The 19,390-nt window shown below is 58.1% G+C and overlaps 1 protein-coding gene across 1 annotated transcript; it reads left to right on the top strand.

The window, feature by feature from the left end:
- The first annotated feature begins 2,570 nt into the window (after positions 1-2,570).
- Positions 2,571-17,722, top strand: Rtn4rl2 (reticulon 4 receptor like 2). Its single transcript, XM_047517486.1, has 3 exons — positions 2,571-2,961; positions 8,932-9,413; positions 16,377-17,722. Exons 1-3 carry the CDS (start codon positions 2,931-2,933, stop codon positions 17,124-17,126), a joined length of 1,263 nt encoding a protein of 420 aa, XP_047373442.1. The 5' UTR covers positions 2,571-2,930; the 3' UTR covers positions 17,127-17,722.
- The last annotated feature ends 1,668 nt before the right edge of the window (positions 17,723-19,390 follow it).

The raw sequence follows: 19,390 nt of genomic DNA, 5'->3' as shown, positions 1-19,390 counted from the left end.
CCTCTACAGGGAAGACCAACTGCTTTGTAGCATTTTCCATAAACTGACACTAGTCATGCACCCATCACCCAGCAAGCCACCCAGAAGAGCCCATTGAGCACCTAATGGACAGGACAATGTATGAGAGGTATTTCCTGCCCTCAAAAAGCAGGCAGTCTAGGGTGGGGCTGGGGGGTTGGGAGGGGTGAGTCAGCAGACAATTATAGGAAACTGTGACACCTGCGTAACAGGGTATGCCCAGAGGGATCGTTACTGTCTAGGGAATACCCAGGTTGGGCTGAAAGAGAGGCCTCAAGCCAAGGACTATTAGAAGGGGCACTCCCTTCCCTGACGCTGTTCCCCGGATGGGGGCTCCCCTGCAAGCCTCGGGTTCCCCCCTATGTTGGAGGCTGGGGCGGGGGTCCCCTCCCACCCCTCTCAGAAGAGCGCGGGCCCAGGGAGCCGATGACAGTACACCTGAGTCAGCCCGCCGCCCACCCGCCCCTCAGCGTCTGTCTCCGCATCTTGTGATATTTCGCTCCCCGGGAGCCAGCCCCACTGCGCTCCGGAGGCAGCTCGGCAAACAAACCCAGCGACAGATTGTGCCGCGGCTCATTCCGGGGAAGGACGCCAAATCCCACCCTACTACCCCCAACACTCCCTCCCCGCCACCCCCTCCGAGGCCTCCCCCACCCCGGGCGCGGGACCTCGGCAGGGTGGGTCCCAGGAAGAGGCAGAACCTTATCCCTGCCTTTTGGAGATGGAAGATGGACAGAAGCCCCAGAGATGCCCCTTACTGTTTCTACCTGACCTGAAAATGAAAGGAGTGGGAGAGGAAATTTAGTGGGGGGTGGAGGGAGCGGGGCGGGAGGGCTGAGAGCCCGTGAAGGGCAGAGGATGGAACCAGCAGGGGGCACTCCAGCGTGTGGTGCAAGAGGGCTGGGAGCCCGGGAATGAAGTTGGATGAAAACGGGAAGGGGAAGTAGGCACTAAGAGACAGTGAGACACTCGCAGAGATGGAGAGACAGAGGCAGGGAGAAGAGAGGAGACAGCAAGACACGGAGAGACAGCTAGAGAAGCGGAGAAGGCAGGGACTGAAAGAGGCAGATGCATAGGGGAGGAAAGGACAGGAAGGGAGAGAGGGAGGGATGAAGGGAGGGAGACAACAGAGCCGGAGATCATAAAATATGAATAAGATTGGTGGGGGGAGAAAGTGAGAGAAATCGAATGAGTACGAGGGAAGAATGACCGATTATGGAAGAAGCAGAGAATGAATGGGAAGAATGAGACCAGCATTTATAAAGCGCCGACTGTATACCATGCACTGCGTTGGACCCTGGCACAGAAAGGAAGGGAGGAGCCTGCCAGAGGCAGAGGGACCTGGGGTTCTTCTGCTTTCCTCGCAGTACCGGCCGCCCAAGACTCCAGCAGTGCCGCGGGCCGGGGTAGGACTCAGCGCAGATGGCCTTGGCGCGGGTCTTACGCGCCGCTCCAGCAGTCCCAACCCCGCCCGCGCGGCTTGGCCACCATCCCGAAGAGATCCCCATAGTTCCCACACTTTATCCTTCTCTGGGGTGGCCCTCGAAGACGGGATGCTGGGCACCTTGGACCATGCCAAGAATAGCGTGGAATGGCATCTCAGCCTTTGTAAGGAGCCTCTTAGGTCACAGATTGGCTGACACCGGACAAAAAGAGGCCGCTAGGGAGCGAGAGGTCCCAGTGAGACCAGAATCCACCCCTCTATCAAAGAAAGTAGAAATTCGCATGAAGCCAGCAATTTCCTCCCCACCTTCTCTCCTCTCCAGTCCTCTCGTATGGACCGAGATATCCCCTCTCCGACACATTACATACACGTATAGACACGCACAAACTCCCACGCGCGTCCAAATTTGTATCCGCTCCTAAATGCTTTAAGGGGCATACACACACCCGTGCAACCTGTGCCCTCGCCGCCCATCCAAGCTTGGGCGCGCAAAATCTCCCTCAGCCTCACGTTTCCCACCAGCGGAGACACGCACACTGGCCGGCACTCAGCGGCTCTCCAGTGCTCACGTTCAAGTGCCCCCATCCTCCCCGGTATAGAAGGTCGCGTGCCTGCACTCAGTCACACCTGTACAAGCATCCTTGCGCGCGCGTGTACATTCATATGCCCTCGATCTTGCACACACAAACTCTTGCACGTACTATTCTTATAGTCGCACACTTTGGGCTTCTGGTCTGGGAATGGAAGGAAAAGTGGGATCTTAAGGCTCTCGCGTGGGAGAGAGCGGCACCGCGAAAGATGCGGCGGGCGGGGAGGGGGGAATGACCCAGAAGCCCATCTCCTCCGGGAAAGTTGGGAGCAGAAAACCGGACAAGTCCATGGGGTTTCCTATCACGACCGCTCCCCCGCAAGCCGGGATTTCTCTAGGAGCGTGGCGCAGCGGAGGCGACAGAACCCAGCGCACAGGATCCCCCAAGACTGGGAGGGGGCTGGGGCGGAGTGGGCTGGAGAGCCGCTCCCGCCTCCTAGTGGCCAGGAAAGGGTTAAGTCGGCAAGCCAGGCAGCGAGGGAGGAGCCAGCGAGTGCGGGAAGGCGAGGAGGGTGGTTGGGAAGCGCTTCCTCGCTGTCCCCACTCTCCCTCGGCGAACCGCCGGGGCGCGCGGACCGACGGACTGACGGGCCCCGGTGCGGGCCGCGCGGCTGGGAGGGCGCGGGCACCGAGCGTCGCGGGCCAGCCCCAGCCCTCCGCAGCCCGTCGTGCCCCGCCCCGTCCCGTCGGGGCCGATGGCTGCTCCCGAGGCCCGCAGCCCGGGGGGCGCAGGGTAGAGCACCGCGGCCGGGCCACGCAGCCCCGGGACTCCCGGGCCCTCCCGGAGCCCCGCGGAGTCCCCGCCGTCCGGCCGGCGGGCTAAGGGAGCGAGTGGGAGCGCCCTCCCCCCGCCGCCCCTCCCCCGAGCGTCGAGACAAGATGCTGCCCGGGCTCAGGCGCCTGCTGCAAGGTAGGGACCGAGCCGCGGGAGAGCGGGGCTACCCTGGAGAGGCGAGCAGGACGCCCCGCTCCCAGGCGCGAGGGTGGGGCGGCCGAGGAGGGGGAAGAGCTCCCGGCCCCGGGCGCGCCTCCGTCCCCAAGGCTGCCCGCAGGAGGAGGGCACCGGCTCCGAGGCTGCCGGAGTGTGCCCGAAGCTCGTGACCGAGAGCGGGCGCGAGGGGCAAGCGCGCCGGGCCCGAAGCAAGCGGGGAGGGAGGCTGAGGTTCTGCTGTCCCGGCTCCACCTGCTCCCGGGAAGGCTGAGGACTCGGGCCGGCTGGGGAAGCGCCGACTCAGCAACTCGTGCCCGGTGCCTCAGCACTTTCCAGTCACCTGGGAGGACGAGCGATGTGGGTAGGGGGCTGGCTGTCTGGGAAGGTAGGGGCGCAGAGGGAAAACCGAATGGCCCTCCCTGGTAGGACCGATGGAGCGGCTAGAAAGAGGACAGTTCCATGGATTGAGTGACAGGCAAGGGTGTGGACCCGAGACTGGGGGTGGGGCGGGGAAGGGGTCAGAGGGGGAAAGGCTAGAGAAGAGAAGTCAAAGATGGGGAAAGTGGTTAGGGAAGTGAGGGGAGAGAGCGAAGGGAATGAGGGAGGGGACGCAGGAGGAATAAAGGTTAGAGGGGAGAGCTTCGAGGGAACCGGGATCCGGAGGAAGACCCAGAGGAGGAAGGACAGGGAAGACCAGATCAGGCGAGGGGCGGAGAGAATACTATGGCCAGGGACCTAGGATCAGGGGTGGAGATAACGGAAAAAGCATGAAGACTAGGGCCCTGGAAACCGGCATGGGAAGATCAGGAACAGAGAAGGCTGGGGATAGTGGATAGAGACGGGAAGATGGTCAAGGATAAGCTAGCTCCGGGCTTGGGACCGGAAACTGTAGATGGGAGAGGGGGCTCAGGATGGATCTGGATGGAGACAGGGGCTGGAGAGGGAAGAAGAGAAGGAAAAGAAAGGGTGGGCGAGAGGGACAAGGGGGAGGGGGTGGCCGCCCAGGGATGAGACAAAGAGGCTCTGGAAACCACTTCCACGTGGAAGCCCTCCATTCCCAAAGAGCCTGCCGGTCACATCCCTTCTTTCAGGGAGTGGCTGATGGGCCAGACCCAGGGCTGAGCACAGGACCTTAGGGCAGCTGTGAGGGAGACAGGGTCAGGACTTCCCAGCAGAGAGGCAGCCTCCTAGGGTGGGCACCCCAGCTGGCTTGGTGCTGCCATTTATATCTCTGGGCCCCGACGTGGGATCCTGCCACTGACAACGGCTGCTTATTTTGGGGTGCTACATTCTGGCAGAGTGAGAAGCTGTCTGCAGCAGCTTGAAACCTCAGTCGCCGCATGGGTGCTCCCCAGGCCCTTCACTGGCATCACCCCACTTCCACCCTGCTCCCCATCTCCACCTCTTGGGACCCTGCCCCTCAGCATTGGCCCAGCAGGCCCCAGCCTTTCCCTAAAGCAGCCCATTGGGTGTGGAAATGGGGCTTCTATCCTGACCCATGCCACTCCGCCCAGGGCCAGAGGCCTGTCTCCGTTTCCTGGGACCACTCTAGGCAGGCAACTCTGCCCTGTGCATTGGCACCCTGGCTCCTGCCCTCCACCTGGTCCACCTGCCTGCTCCTTAAGTTCTTGCATGAGGGCCTCTGACCTAAAGGGTGGCCCAGGTGGGAATTTTGTCTCAGTGCCCAGGCATGAGGTTCGAAAGCCCCGAGTCCTTGACAACGGCCCCTAAGTGAATGGATACTTTTTTGGCTCTGGGTACCTCAGGATCGATAACCGTGTTCTGGCCTTTCTCTGCTTTCCTCCCTGGACAGTTCTGGCCTTATCACTAGACAATGGTCATCTCTTCTTGACTGCCAAATGTGTGGTCCCTAAAACAGCCACAGCTGGGCGCCCAGTTGAAAAAACTACAAAGAGAGCCTGGGTCCCTTCCTTGCCTTGACCCTAAACAGCCAAACAGCCAACACTGACTGGTCCAGACCTGGGCACCTGGGCCTCAAGGGCACTGTCTCTCCTACCCACGGCTGGTTTCTGTGGATATTATGGGGGGAAGAGGCTCCCAGAGAGAGGTCAGAGAGTCTGCCTGACATAGGCTGGGCACTCTGCCTTGCACCCTGGGGCCCGCCTGTCCTGGCTGCATGACCCGGGGCAGCACTGATCTCACAGGGGACTGTGTTGTTTCCTGTGGGTACAGAAGTTAGCACCGTGCCTGGAACACAGGAGGTGCTTAGTATCAGAGGGCTCCCTCTCTTCCCTGTTCCGTGCACGGCTGCAGCTCCAGGCTCCCCGTCTATAGAGGGAGCCGCGAGCAGAGGGTGAGAGGGACAGTCAGAAAGGGCTTTCCTCTGCGTGTAAGGCAGCAGGATGACATGAAGGCCTGGGGCGCTTGCTCTGAATCAGCCCTTCCCCTCCCCAACACTCAACTGTGCTCCTAGGAAGTGGGGATCTGCTCTGGAAGGCCATGAGGTATCCCCCATTCCGGCCACACTCATTGTGCATCTTGGCCCAGTCTCTGCCAGGGATCCACAAAATGGGGCCGGGAGTGGAGCTGTGGTCCTCAGAGAAGAGGCAGCCAGGAGGAGGCAGGGCCTGGAGGGAAGGGTGGTGGGAAGAGGCATGAGGAGCAGCGGGCGGGGAGCAGACAGGGCAGGAAGAGGGCGGGAGGAAGCCCCCAGCCCTGCCCTGGAGTGCCCGCTACGGCCCAGCCTGGGGCACAGAGACCCGGAGCCCCCCACCTTCCCCTCCTCCTCGCCTCCAGTGAGAGCCGCAGCCTGAATTATGGATGAGGCTCCTTGGGTTACAGCTGCTTTGCACGGCAGCGAGGGCCAGAAATGGCAACAGAGTCACTGTTACGCAGCAGCTGTCGTGGAGGGGCCCCCTGCTCAGGGTCCCTCCTCAAGGAACCTGCAGGGGATACCATTGCAGGCTAGGGGAGGTGGGCCGCACTGGGGGAGACATGGGGACAGCCTGGAGGCTGTTGGGAGAGAAGGGAGAGGAGTGGCAAGTGAGAGCAGGGGAGTCTGGGTAATAAGGGTGAGGAGGGCCCTTGCCAGCCCCTGCCCAGCAGGGACTCAGATCTGGAAGACACCTGGTGCCCAGAGGAGGCTCTGACTCCGGGGTCCTCCTCGTGAGCACATCCTTCCATTCATCTCTCCTGGGACGGCAGTCGGTCCTGGAGGCCAGGGGAAGAGCTCCACAATCCCCCAGAGGGCTGGCAGCCCTAAGGGCCGTACACTCTTGTGAGCTTGTGGATAAGGGGTGGGATTAAGGGATCAGAGAAGGATTTGGTTTCCTTTGGTGTCAAGTCCTTGGGGAGGCAGAGCTCAGAGGGTGACTGACAGGAAAGGAAGTATCCTGGCTGGGCATCAGGAGACTCTTTATTCCGGTCCTTGCCCAGCACCACTTTGCTGTGTGACCTTGGGCAAGTTGCTTGCCCTCTCTGAGCCCCAGCTGTCACCTCTGTAGAACAGATGATTGCACCAGATGAACCTGGAGGACTTATGCATGCAGCTCTGAAATCTCCAATTCTAAGCCCTAAACCTCAGTGCTCAGGAAACCTACCCAGGGTCCCCCACTGCTCTCCCACACCCCACCCCTGCCTGATACAGATGAGGGGTGAGAGACATGCTCCTCCACCCCACGTGGCTTTGAAAAACTCGGGAGGAGAAAGTAATCGTGAAACGCCGCTCGGGGGAGGGGTGAGAAAGGCCGAGAAACGCGGAGGTGGTGTGAACGAATGGAACAGCCGCGCTGTGTCACTGAGTATTACATCACACCCAGCCTACACACGCACGGGGCCCGGCCCTCACACACACGCGGAGGACAGCCTCGCACGCTCGCACGCACCGCGCAGCGCAGGGAGGGGCCTGGGTTCCTGGGTTGGTGTTGGGGTGGCCCGGGAGAGCCAGCAGCCAGGAGCACCAGGCTTAGGGCGTTGGGTCCCCCAATCTGCGCCAGCGTCTGCCCTGGGAGGAGGCTCCCCAGCACCTGTAACGGCAACACCACATTCAGGCCCTGGCGGTGCCATGTGCGAACACCTGGCTCACAGCATTTCACGTAGTAAGCACCTGGCTCACACGTTACCCGGAATCACACGCACATGCGCGCATCCATACCACACGGCCACCACGGGAGCCTGAGACAGCAGCACAAGCCACCTCCTAGCTGGTGCGGTTGACAGGGCTGGAGGCCTCACCTCAAAGTCACCCACCCGGAGCCTCTCTCAGGGTCTCTAGATCCACACGGAGCCCCACGGTCTCATATTCTTGGGTCCAAGAACCAGTGTCCTCCCCTGTGCCTTTGAAGGCCCAGGACACTACTTGAAGCCAAGGGTGGTCAGTTGCTGTGGCCCAGGGACTGAAGGCCTGGCTAGAGAGGCCTGGGCTCTCCTCTCTCCAGGCAAAGCTGCTGGAAGAAAACCCCAGGAGCTCACTGGGGAGCGCCATGGAGGTAGAGGTCCAGCTGCCGGAACTTGATCCGCCACAGTGAGCGTCGTTGGGCAGGGATGGAGGGCCTCCCGGCCTGGCTGTAGCACAGAAACTCAGACCCCTGCACTGACCCTTCCCTCCTGAGGTCTCCGGGCACCTGCCTCTCTATCTACATGGTAAGGAGGCTGGGCCACATCCAATCTTCAAAAGTTACTTTGGAAAAAAATGAAAACTTTTTCAAGTGACTTTGACGGAGGGAGAGAAGCCCGCGATGCAGAGTGCAGATTTCCAGGCTCCTCAACCCCAAGTTCTGACTCTGGTTTGGGCCAAGGGAGCTGCCTTCTTCTGAGGAGGACAGTTCATCCTTGAGGACAGTTCATGTTGCCTGTGACTGGTGGCCCCAGACAGACCCACTGGTCCCTAAGGTGCCTCCTAGAGGGTAGAGGCTCTGCCTCCTCCAAGGTGAAACAGCAGGAAGGTGAAGCACAACCGGCTTCACCAAGGCTGGGTCCCAGGACCGTGGCACACAGGCCTTAGACTCACAGAGTCTTCAGTTAGTTCCAGTCATTCTCAGGTGGGTTGGTTTCTCTCCCCAAGGGACATTTGGCAATGTCTGGAGACATTTTGGATGTCACACTGGGGGCAGGGTGCTGCTGGCATCTAGTGGATAGAAGACAGTGTGGCTGCCCACCCTACCTAGGGCTGCCCCCAGAACCCACAGCGCCCAGCCCACTGTGATGCTGGGCTGGTGCGCCCTCACAGCTGGTCTTTGACATTAATCTCTAGACAAGGGCAAGCGGGCAGCAGCGAAAACAGACTGGAATGAAAAGACCTTCGTTCATCAAACAACTTTAAATGCGCCGTGGTGCTTTCTACAGTACCCTCTCGGACTTATTTTTTAATATACCTCAAAAAAAAAGGTTGGCAGCCCTACCTGGTGGCACATGCCTATAAGCCTGTCTATTCTGGAGTCTGAGTGCAAGTTTGAGGCCAGCCTAGGCAACTTAGCCAGACCCTGTCTCAAAATTTTATATATGTATCTATACACACACACACATACCTATGTCTCCAGGGATTGAGCCCAGGGGTGCCTAACCACTGGGCCACATCCTCAGCCCTTTTTATATTTTATTTACAGAGAGGTTCTCACTGAATTGCTTAGGGCCTCACTAAGGTGCTGAGGCTGGCTTTGAACTGGCGATCCTCCTGCCTCAGCCTCCTGAGCTGTTGGGATTACAGGTGGGTGCCACCATGCCCGGCTAAAATAATAAACAATTTTTTAATGAAATAAAATAAAAGGCCTGGGGGTGTAGCTCAGTGGTAGAGCACCTTAGGTTCAATCCCCAGTAAAAAAAAAAAAAAAAAGTTTGCGAATCTCAAAGGAGCCGCAGGAATGAAGTGGCCAGGCCCCGCCAGCCTCTGAGGCGCGTCCAGAAGCCCTGCCTCACAGACTCCTGCAGAGCGCCGGTCTTGAGCGGGTGGGCGGGCGGGCCTCAGCGAGCCCTCACAACCCTCTCCCGCAGGTCCCGCCTCGGCCTGCCTCCTGCTGATGCTCCTGGCCCTGCCCCCTGCGGCCCCCAGCTGCCCCATGCTCTGTACCTGCTACTCGTCCCCGCCCACCGTGAGCTGCCAGGCCAACAACTTCTCCTCGGTGCCGCTGTCCCTGCCGCCCAGCACGCAGCGACTCTTCTTGCAGAACAACCTCATCCGCACTCTGCGGCCCGGCACCTTCGGGCCCAACCTGCTCACCCTGTGGCTCTTCTCCAACAACCTCTCCACCATCTACCCGGGCACCTTCCGCCACCTGCAGGCCCTGGAGGAGCTGGACCTCGGTGACAACCGGCACCTGCGCTCCTTGGAGCCTGACACCTTCCAGGGCCTGGAGCGGCTGCAGTCGCTGCATCTGTACCGCTGCCAGCTCAGCAGCCTGCCCGGCAACATCTTCCGCGGCCTGGTCAGCCTGCAGTACCTCTACCTCCAGGAGAACAGCCTGCTCCACCTCCAGGTGAGCCGCCCGCCCCCCGCTGGCCACGCGTCCCCCCAGGCTGCCCTTCCTGCCTCGGAATCTCCGTGTCTCTCTTTCTCGTCCCTTTTCTCTATTTCTGCCCCCCTCACCTTCTGCCTTCGTCCCTTTGGGTCCCTCCCTGCCTAACTCCCCAGCCCCCACCTGCCTTTGCCTGTCTGTCTGTCCCTTCCCATCCCTCTCTGCCTCTGTCCCTGACTGGCCTCCCCCATCTGTCTGTCTCTGCCTCTTCTGTCTGTCTCCCTTCACACACCCACTCTGCACACTCCCCCATGTCTGTCTGGGTGTGCGGATGTGTCTTTCTGTGATCTCTGCTTTCCCCGGGTTTGCCTTCAGGGGACTCCGCCTTTCCCCAGGCCCCCAGCCCAAAGGCCTTTGCGGCTCCTTTTCTCATCCACCCCCAGATCCGCCCACATCACAGGCAAGTGGGGCCAGAGGGCAGAGCACTGCTCTGAGGTCCCAGAGAAGGCCCCACTCTTTCCAGCTCCCTGGGTAATAGGACAAGGACAGGCCCTGCCCTCTGAGGCTGTTTCCACACCTTTCCTCTCAATTCCAGGGAAGAAAGAAAAAAAAAAGGGTAAAAGGTTGTTACACTCTTATGCAGCCGGAAAATGGAGGCTCTGAAAGCTAAAGGAGAAACAGCGATTGTTATTTATTTTTATTATTATTGATCTAATTGTTGTTTATTGTTGTTGTTACGCTGACTGGCAGTCAGATCCTCCCGTTCCATTTCCCTGGGAAGCAATGACACCCTCCAAACCGCAGGAGGAGAAAGCCTTCCCTGGCCACCCAGCCTCTGGCTGGAAGGGGACAAGGGGCCCAGTTCTCCCCCTCCCACTCCAGGGCTGCAGCTAACTAGTCACCAGGCTGCTGGATGGAAAACCAGATCCGAGCTGCTGATGCTCATAAGAGCAATGACGATAACAACTTAACACACATTTGTCAAGTACCCAGAGCGTGCAGGGTGCTGAGAATACAGTGGTGGGCAGAACGGTCCCTGCCTTCACAGAGAGCACATTTTGATGGGGAGGAAAAGACCTAAAATGCATAGTGTGCTGGGGAAATGGCTTAGGCTAGTGCAGGAATCATGGGGTGATCACAGCGGCCCCGGCCACTCGGGGCTCGCACTTGCTAAGCACTGTACCCCTGTCAACCCTGCCGTTTCCAAGGGTGTAACATATTTGAACCTGGGCCTCGGTTTTCCCATCTGTAAAACAGGTAGTGGGAGCACCCATCTCCTAGGGATTTCATAAGAATTAAATGCATGAATAATTTGTAAGGCACTTAGAATAGTGCTTGGCATACTGTAAGCACTCTATAAATGCTTGTTAAAATACTATTTTAAGAAAGAGAAAGGAGCCTTATTTAACACTGGTCTTGGTGAGGTGCCCCGACCTGAACCTCACATCCTGGGGATTTAGGTCAAAGTCGAGGACTCTATCGAGGCCAGGCGTGGGTTCCAGAACACACCCTCCATTTTCTTCCTAAATTCTCCCAGAACCATGTGGTTTACAAAGTACTCCTGGCCACCTCAGCTCACTCCCACGGCCCTGTTGGGAGACTGTCTTTGTCTCACTGTTAAAACAAGGTCCAAGTGGAGGCTGGGGGTCCCCAGGACTTTGTAGAGATGTGACCACAGCTAAACACAAATCCCTTAACCGTTGCCCTTGTGCCTGGGAGCTCACTGTTCTCCCCATCACACTGAGCCTTGCAGCCACCTGGCAGCAGGGATAGCTAGGGACAGAGAGGACATGGGACAGAAGTTCCTGAGGCCACACAGTCAGAGGAGCCGCTGCTTGAGCCTATACTGTCTGACTGCCCTTCGGGGGGACAATACCCCAAAGTACAGTTGGGTGGGCTCGTTTTTGAAAACCCACACTTTGGAATGTGCCGAACCCACCCTCCAGTCCTGGCTGCTGAATGACTTTGGGCAAATTCCCTCACCTCTTCCCATCACCATTCCCCTATTTCAGGTGGGCAGTCGGGACAGGACTTACCGCTTAGCTCAGAAGTTTGGTGAGGAGGAGGTGGAAACAGTCAGCAAAACACCCCCACCCCCGGTCAACAGCATGGCCATCACTACAGGTTGAGCACCCCAGATCCCAAGTGCTTGGGGACCAGAAGCATTTCAGATTTCAGACTGTTTGGGATTTGGGAATATTTGCATATACATAATGAGATATCTCCGGGATGGGACCAAAGTCTCAGCACAAAATTCATTTACGTTTCATATATGCCTATACACATAAGCTGAAGGTAATTTTATACAACATTTAAATAAATTTGCACATGAAACAAAATTTGTTTTGTTTTGTGGGATTGAACCCACGGGCGCTCTACCACTGAGCTATAGCTGCAGCCCTTCGGATGGTTTTGTTTTGAGACAGGGTCTCTCTCAGCTTCCCAGGCTGGCCTGTGGGACTTGAGGTTCTCTTGCCTCAGCCTCCCAAGTCACTGAGATTGCAGGTGTGCACTGTTGCACCCGCAAGAGGCCAAGTTTCATGCTGTGGAATCTTCCACTGTGGCACCATGACGGTGCCTCGGAACTCTCAGATTTTGGAGCATTTCTGAATTTGGATTTTCTGATCAGGGTGCTCAACCTGTATTTTTATCACTCCCACCAGAACTGGTACTGCAACTACTCCTGCAGAGACCTTGATCTCCTCATTAATATATATTAGTTGTCCCTTGTTTAACTCCAGACGAGTTGTTTCCCCTCTCTGAACCTCAGTTTCCTCATCTGTAAACGGGGAATGATAAAAAGAATACCTTCCACAAAGAGTGGATGTATGGAGTAAATGGGTTAGTGCACATAAAACATAGGTTAGTGCTGAATAAATTATGTTAATGTGAGTGATCCTCCAGTGACTCTCAGGACAAGAACAACAGTCAGGGCCTGGGACCAGCAGAGGCCCAGGCAGAGGGGACAGCAGATGGCATCGGGGCCTTCTAAAAGGTGAAGCATTTGTTCTGCACACCCTGGCATGAACGGTACAGGGCATCATGGGAAGGAAGCACTTCACACCGCGCCCTTTATAGAGGCAGAAAGAGTCAGCCTCTGCCTGTGACCTGCCTGGTGGAACTGGGCTGGGAGGTGCCGCAGGCAGGTGAGGAAGCATGTGGGCTGAGGTGAGATCCACAGGGGCAGGTGTGACCCAGATGGAGCAGGGCCTGCCTCAGAAGGGAGGCCCTGGAGGAGGCACCCGAAGGGGCCCACAGCTCTCCAGGATGTGGAGGCAGACGTGGAAATGGGGTGGAGTGGAGACACTCACAGACGGTCTGCTGCATGCCAGGCATGGAGCCAGGAGAGTCCATTCAACAGCAGATATTTACTGAGCACCTACTACCTGCCAGGCAGTGTGAGGGGCACCAGTGATTCAGGGGTAAACAAAACAGTGTCCCTGCTTTGCCAGAGAGCATGTCCTGCAGGAGGGTGGCCAGAACATGATAGAGATGTGCATTCTTTCTTCGTTGATTCTTTCTTTGTGTGGCGGGGAGAAGGGAGTGCTTGGACTTGAACCTGGGGCCTCAGGCATATGCTAGGCAAGCGTTCTACCTACTTCTCAGACTTCATTCTTTCAGCCATTGCAGCAGCCTGCACAGGGCTTAAGAGCAATCTTTGCACCAAGGCAAGCCTGAGTTTGAATCCCAGCCTCACCTTCCATTGCTGTGTGGCTTTGGGTAAGTTACTTAACCACTCTGAACCTCCATGGACCCACCTGTGAAATGGAGATAATGACCTCGAGGTAGGGGAGGTGTTGATGACGATTAAAGGACAGAGACTACTTTAAAAGGGCTCAGGCTGATTTCTGGTCCAGCATGGGTATTCACTGAATGGTGGCTTCCATTTTACAGTTAGGAGCAAGGACACCAGCTGAGCCTCAGCAACATTAAAGCACCAGTCTCAGGTCACCAGCTGGCAAGGGACACAGTCTAGAATTGACCCAGGTCTGCCTGGCTCCAGAGCGCAGTTGTTCAGAGCCTGAGCTCAGGAGTTCATGTCCGCGTTCCACTTAATGTTAGCTGTTGGGCTCTGGGTAAATTGCTTCCCGTCTCTGAGCCTCCGTTTCCTAATCTCTGAAATGGATGTGGTCATCGTATCCGCCTCAGGAGGTTGTGATGATTGAGTTACTACCTAGGATATGCGCAGCACAGAGCTTGGCACACGGCGAGAGCTGGGTAACTCATCTGCCTGAGCCTGCTGACGCTCATGATGACGACGATGCCCACCATAGACTGGTGAGCACCATGAGCGGGGGTGCCTGGCACAGAGGAGGCACTCGAAACAGCTTTGCTGAATGAGTGAGGTACATTTCAGGACTCGCCAACTCATAAATAGCAGATGAGGATGGGACCTTAAAGATCGACTACCCTGAAAGTCATTTGTTTCACAGATGGGAAAAAAAACAAAAAACAAAAAACTGAGGCCCAGAGAGGTGCCTGCAGCTATCCAAGGTCACACAGCCTAGCAGCTGATGTGATTAGTGCCAGAGCCTGGAAGCAAGGTTAAGAACAGGAAGGCTGTCCAGGGAAGGGGGCGGGGCAGAGATGCTGCCTTAAGATTCCAAATGGATGCAGAAAGCTGTGAACTGGCCATTGGGGAGGCAGGGAACTGTGGTTTTTGAAATGGAAGAGGATGACTTTAGCAGACACTCTCAGCCCAGAGGGGGCGGGCGTTGGAGGGGCGACGCAGAGGGCGATGGGGGAGGGCCCGGGCTGTGAAAGTCAAGAGCTTATTAATGCACAGAGAACCGTTTTAACGGTGGAGAGAGGAAGGACCGGATTTGAGAGCTGCAGCCGAGGAAGTGGCAAAGGGATTTGGCAACAGCTTGGATGGGGGCAGGGGAATGGACCCCAGGGCTGGGGCTCAGGGAGGGGAGGGTGGGACCATGCAGAGAAACAGAGGAGAGGAGGTGGGAATGAAAAATCAGGACTGTGGGTCAAAGGCACCCGAGTCCCCCAAGGTCCCTGCACACGTGGTCATCCCTGCCTGACCTTCCCAAGTCCCCAAAGTGCTGATTACCCCTGCTCCTTCCCTGCCCTCTCCCATATTGATCCTTTGGCCGGCCATCTCTGGGTGTGTCCTAGTCTTGCTGACGCTCCGTGAAAAAGAGAAACCCTAAATAATTGTTTGAGACCTTCCAAACTTCTCTGGAGGAGGACAAGGGACAAGGCCAAGAGGAGTAAGGCTGGAGTTAGGCAGGTGCAGGAGCCAGCGGAGGACCCCAACCGGGACTGGGGCGGTGGCATCAGGGGGTGGAGAGGCAGCGAGAAGGTTGAGGGGGACGGATCTCAATGTGGCCAAGAGGAGGGCTCTTGGCAGGCTCAGTTCCTGTGGCAGAGAGGGCGGAAGCCAGATGGGAGGGGGTGAGAACATGCAGGAGCAGGAAGGTGGAGCTGTGGGTGGGGGCTGCCAGTCCGCGCCCTCCCCCACCTGAGGCCTCCCACCAGGCTCCTGGGTGGTGTGGACAGGGGATGCCCCCCCCCCGGAAGTAGAGGGAGGAGAGCCAGTCAGGGACCAGCACCCCAGTGGAGCTAGCATCAGGATGCTCCTGTCCCCGAGAAGCAGACCTGCTGGGACCTGCTAAGCACAGTGATTCTGATGCTGACAGGTCCTCAAGGCCAGGTGGGGTCAGGGGACAGGGTTCTGGCTGCTTCTCTGGTGAGCCCTTCGGTGCCTACCTCTGTAAAAAGTGGGTTGTGCTGGTGGATCTTAAAATACTAGCTCCCAAATAAGCTGATCCTCAGAATTCCCTGGTGAGGGGGTTAAAATGCAGTGTCCAATCGTCTGGTCCCCACCCCCCACCGTGGGTCACACCCACACCTGTGAATTCCGAACTAAATTCTCAACTCCAAGGTTCCTCCCAGCCCTAATGTGCCTCCCCACCTCACCCAGGTGGGGCAGCCTCTCTCAGGGGTGGTGGGAGCAGAGCATCAAGCAACTCTTTCTTCCCTTCTGCTTCCTCTAGTGGGTGTGGGGTGGAGCTGATGCCTGGTCCCCTGAATAACCCCTAGTTCCACGGTGGTCCACAATGCACCTCCCAGGTACTGGGCCCTCAACGGGTGTGGTAACTTCTAGCCCTCACTCAGTCTACTGAGGGGTTTTTCTCCCTGTTGTGCACATTGGAGAAATGGAGTCTTGATGAGGTTCAATCGCCTGTCCAAGATAACGCAGCCAGGAGAAAGGCAGGTAGGGCCTAACTCCCGAGCCTGTGGGCTTCCTCACTGGACTAAGTCCCTGGGTACAGGCACCGTGCTCAGCATTGTGCTCATATGAATTTCATGTGACCTGTCTTGTTTGATTCTCAGAACAAACTTAGCAGGTGAGGACACTCATCTCCACTTTACAGAAGAGGAGACAGGCTTAGAGAGATTGCTGACTTGGCCAGGTTGACAATAATAACTCAGAAAGTCTACCGTGTACAACCTTATTCCAAGCACCCTATATGCTTCATTTAGTCCACATTTTACAGGTGAGGAAACTGAGGCCCAGGGATCCCCAGTGACTAGCTTAAGGTGGTACAGTCACATGGTGACTAATCCAGGATTTGAAACCAGAAAGTCTGGCTCCCCGGTCTGCATACTTAACCAAACCAGAGATTCCCATTCTCAAAGTGTGGTCCTCCAACAGCCGCATCGGCCTCACCCGGGAACCTGTAAAGACATACAGATTCCCAGGCAGCGCCCCAGAGCCCCAGGCCTGCCAGACGGGAAGCACCGGGGCGGCGCCCGGGGATCTGCAAGGGACACACCCTGAAGGGTAAGAACCGCTGACTTCGACATGCCCGCTTTTCCCCCTGCAAATAGGTTAGAGGAGGCAGAGTTCCGACCCAGGACCGGGAATCAAAAGGGCTACCCCTTTTCACTCCGCCACAGCGCTCGCTCGCTCCCTCCCCGTCCCCACCTCGCTCAGGACCGCTCTCTCCTGTTCCCGCCCCCGCCCAGGATGACCTGTTCGCGGACCTGGCCAACCTGAGCCACCTCTTCCTCCACGGCAACCGCCTGCGGCTGCTCACAGAGCACGTGTTCCGCGGCCTGGGCAGCCTGGACCGGCTGCTCCTGCACGGAAACCGGCTGCAGGGCGTGCACCGCGCGGCCTTCCGCGGCCTCAGCCGCCTCACCATCCTCTACCTGTTCAACAACAGCCTGGCCTCGCTGCCGGGCGAGGCGCTGGCCGACCTGCCGGCGCTCGAGTTCCTGCGGCTCAACGCCAACCCCTGGGCGTGCGACTGCCGCGCGCGGCCGCTCTGGGCCTGGTTCCAGCGCGCGCGCGTGTCCAGCTCCGACGTGACCTGCGCCACGCCCCCCGAGCGCCAGGGCCGAGACCTGCGCGCGCTCCGCGAGGCCGACTTCCAGGCGTGCCCGCCCGCCGCGCCCACGCGGCCCGGCAGCCGCGCCCGCGGCAACAGCTCCTCCAACCACCTGTACGGGGTGGCCGAGGCCGACGCGCCCCCCGCCGACCCGTCCACGCTCTACCGAGACCTGCCCGCCGAGGACTCGCGGGGGCGCCAGGGCGGGGACGCGCCCACCGAGGACGACTACTGGGGGGGCTACGGCGGCGAGGACCAGCGCGGGGAGCAGACGTGCCCCGGGGCTGCTTGCCAGGCGCCCCCGGACTCCCGCGGCCCTGCGCTCTCGGCCGGCCTCCCCAGCCCCCTGCTCTGCCTCCTGCTGCTGGCGCCCCATCACCTCTGACTGCGGTGCTGAGACTGAAGAGGCCGGTGTTCAGGCCCCGTCCCCTCCCCGCCGAGCCGCGGCTCCGGCCCCGGCCCCTGCCCCTGCCCGCCCCGCCCGGCCTTGCTGCCTTCCGGTCCCCTCCCGGCTCCCGCCTCCTCTGGACCAGGCCGCCTCTCCCGGCCTTCTGGCTGCTCTGACGACCGCAGCCCCAAGAGGGTGTGCACGGCGGCTCAGCCCTGTTCGCCCTAATTCTAGCCATTAACTCTTCTTCCCCATCCCCAGGCCGGGGTGGGGCACCCCAGGCAGCCGCTGACCCCCCTCTCCGGGGCCCACAGTGGACTCGAGAGGGGCTTTTGTCTGCAGAGCATCTTCCACCAGCAGAGCCTTTGGAAGCTCCCCCGGGGGAGCCCCACCCAGGACCCTTCGGAGGGATGCCTCAGTGAGGGCCCCTGCTTATCCTAGTCCCCTCGACCTCCCGACACTGGGGGAACACTTTTCTCCTAAGTCTACCCTGGACACTTTTTAGGGCGCCTGGGGAGAGCTTTCCTCTCCACCATGGCCCCTGTGTGGTGAAGATCAAAAGAAGTTGTTTGGGAAAAAAAAAAAATTTATTAAAAAATTCTATTATTTTATCTCCTGTAAGATTTTTTTGACGGGGGGAACTCAGGGTCTCAAAAATGGAATGAGGGGCTGAACACTGAGGATTTCAAGACTGGAGGGCTAGAGAAAAAGAACCATCTCGTGCCATCAAAGAGCTTCCTGCTGGTTGGAGCTGGTATGTGATCTCTCCTTCTAAGAGAAGCCGAAGCCTGAGAAAGATTAGTGTAGCTCTGAGTCTCAGGCGAGGTGAAGTTTGACAGCCCAGAGTGGGTGCTGATGGCATCTCCTCTCATTTGTCCAGGGGAAGCAGCAACAACCAACCCTGAGTTGTCTCCAGTCTGGCTAAAGTCTCCTTTCCCTGTGAGGAGGAGGAAAAAATAAAAAAATAGACATCCATGGTCACCATCAGCCCAAACATGGCTTTGAGCAAATCTGGAAAAAGCACCTCTTTCCCAGGGGAGTTATAGACCTGCTAGAGCAAACACCTTAGGGGGCAGAGCCCAAGGCTGAATTTCAGCTCATATTTGTCCCCTTTGGCTGAGTGCCCTTGTGCAGTGTACAGCCTGCAGAACTGTACACAGCAGAGCAGTCTCCCCGTTACTTCCTGTGAGCTAGAAGCCATCAGAGATGGACCACACCAAAGAAGCAATTCTCCAAGCAGGCTAAAAGAGAGGTCAAGAGGCTGGGTGATCAGAGGGACAGGAATCCTTATGTGGGATGCCTTTCTGACTTGAGGTGTGATCAGAAGCTTCATCTTCTGGTGTGTGGAGGAGAGCCTAGGACAGGGAAGAACCTAGTCTAAGAAGGGCTTGAGATGAGTGTTAGGACTGAGTCTCATCAGAAGTGATTGAAGCTTGGTGATTTGAATCTAGATGCAGAGGTGGGAAGCCAGAAAGGACCTGGAGGTGGTAGGGCTTAAGGAGGCAGGATGTTGAGACTCTGTATCTCTTGCAGGGGAGGTCAGAGCATGATAAGAGGAGGTAGACACCAACCTATAAGGCCTGGGGCGGATGGACTCTGGAGAAGGGAGTGATGTGGCTCAGGGGATAGCGAGCTGGGGAGAGCTGAGTCTGGGGTCTTGCAGGGGCCTGAGTCAGCTGGCTTCCAGGAAGCTTGTGAGTTGGGTTGGATGCCCCCCACACACACACAAGCCAGGCGAGAGCTCTGGTGGTGGAGGAGGGGCTGCTGGCCTGGGCAGGGGGAGGGGGATGCTGGTAAATCAGAGGCAGGCTGTCCAGGTCACAAAATTATCATTGTGAAATATTCATGGGCCTTCAGTCCAGATGCTATTTCAGAACAGTGAGAGCAGGCGGAGTGTGTGAGCCTCAGGAAGAAGCCTGGAGGGATGGCGCTCTCCACCAGCCCCCACCCATCACCACCAGACAGACCCACGGACGCCCATCACGTGCACACCCACGCTCCCGGCTCCTGCTCACACACGCACACTGAGCAGAGCTACCCGGCACGTGCAGGCACGCCAACCACCCACGGGGCCCACCAACAGGCAGATGTACCCCAGATACGCAGGAGCACGCACACCCCTCCACCGGGACCCAGCACGGGGACCACTCCCAGGGACCTCACAGGCCGGGACCCCTATCCCTCTCCCCCCACCAAAAAAAACCAGATTTACACACTCAAATGTCCCCGAAGTAGAGGGACATTCAAGGCCATCCAGCCCA

This window comes from Sciurus carolinensis, chromosome 11, assembly GCF_902686445.1.
Source record: "Sciurus carolinensis chromosome 11, mSciCar1.2, whole genome shotgun sequence".
Classification (NCBI taxonomy): Eukaryota; Metazoa; Chordata; class Mammalia; order Rodentia; family Sciuridae; genus Sciurus; species Sciurus carolinensis.
Note: the sequence above shows the minus strand (reverse complement) of the source record. Positions and strands in the feature narration are given on the sequence as shown.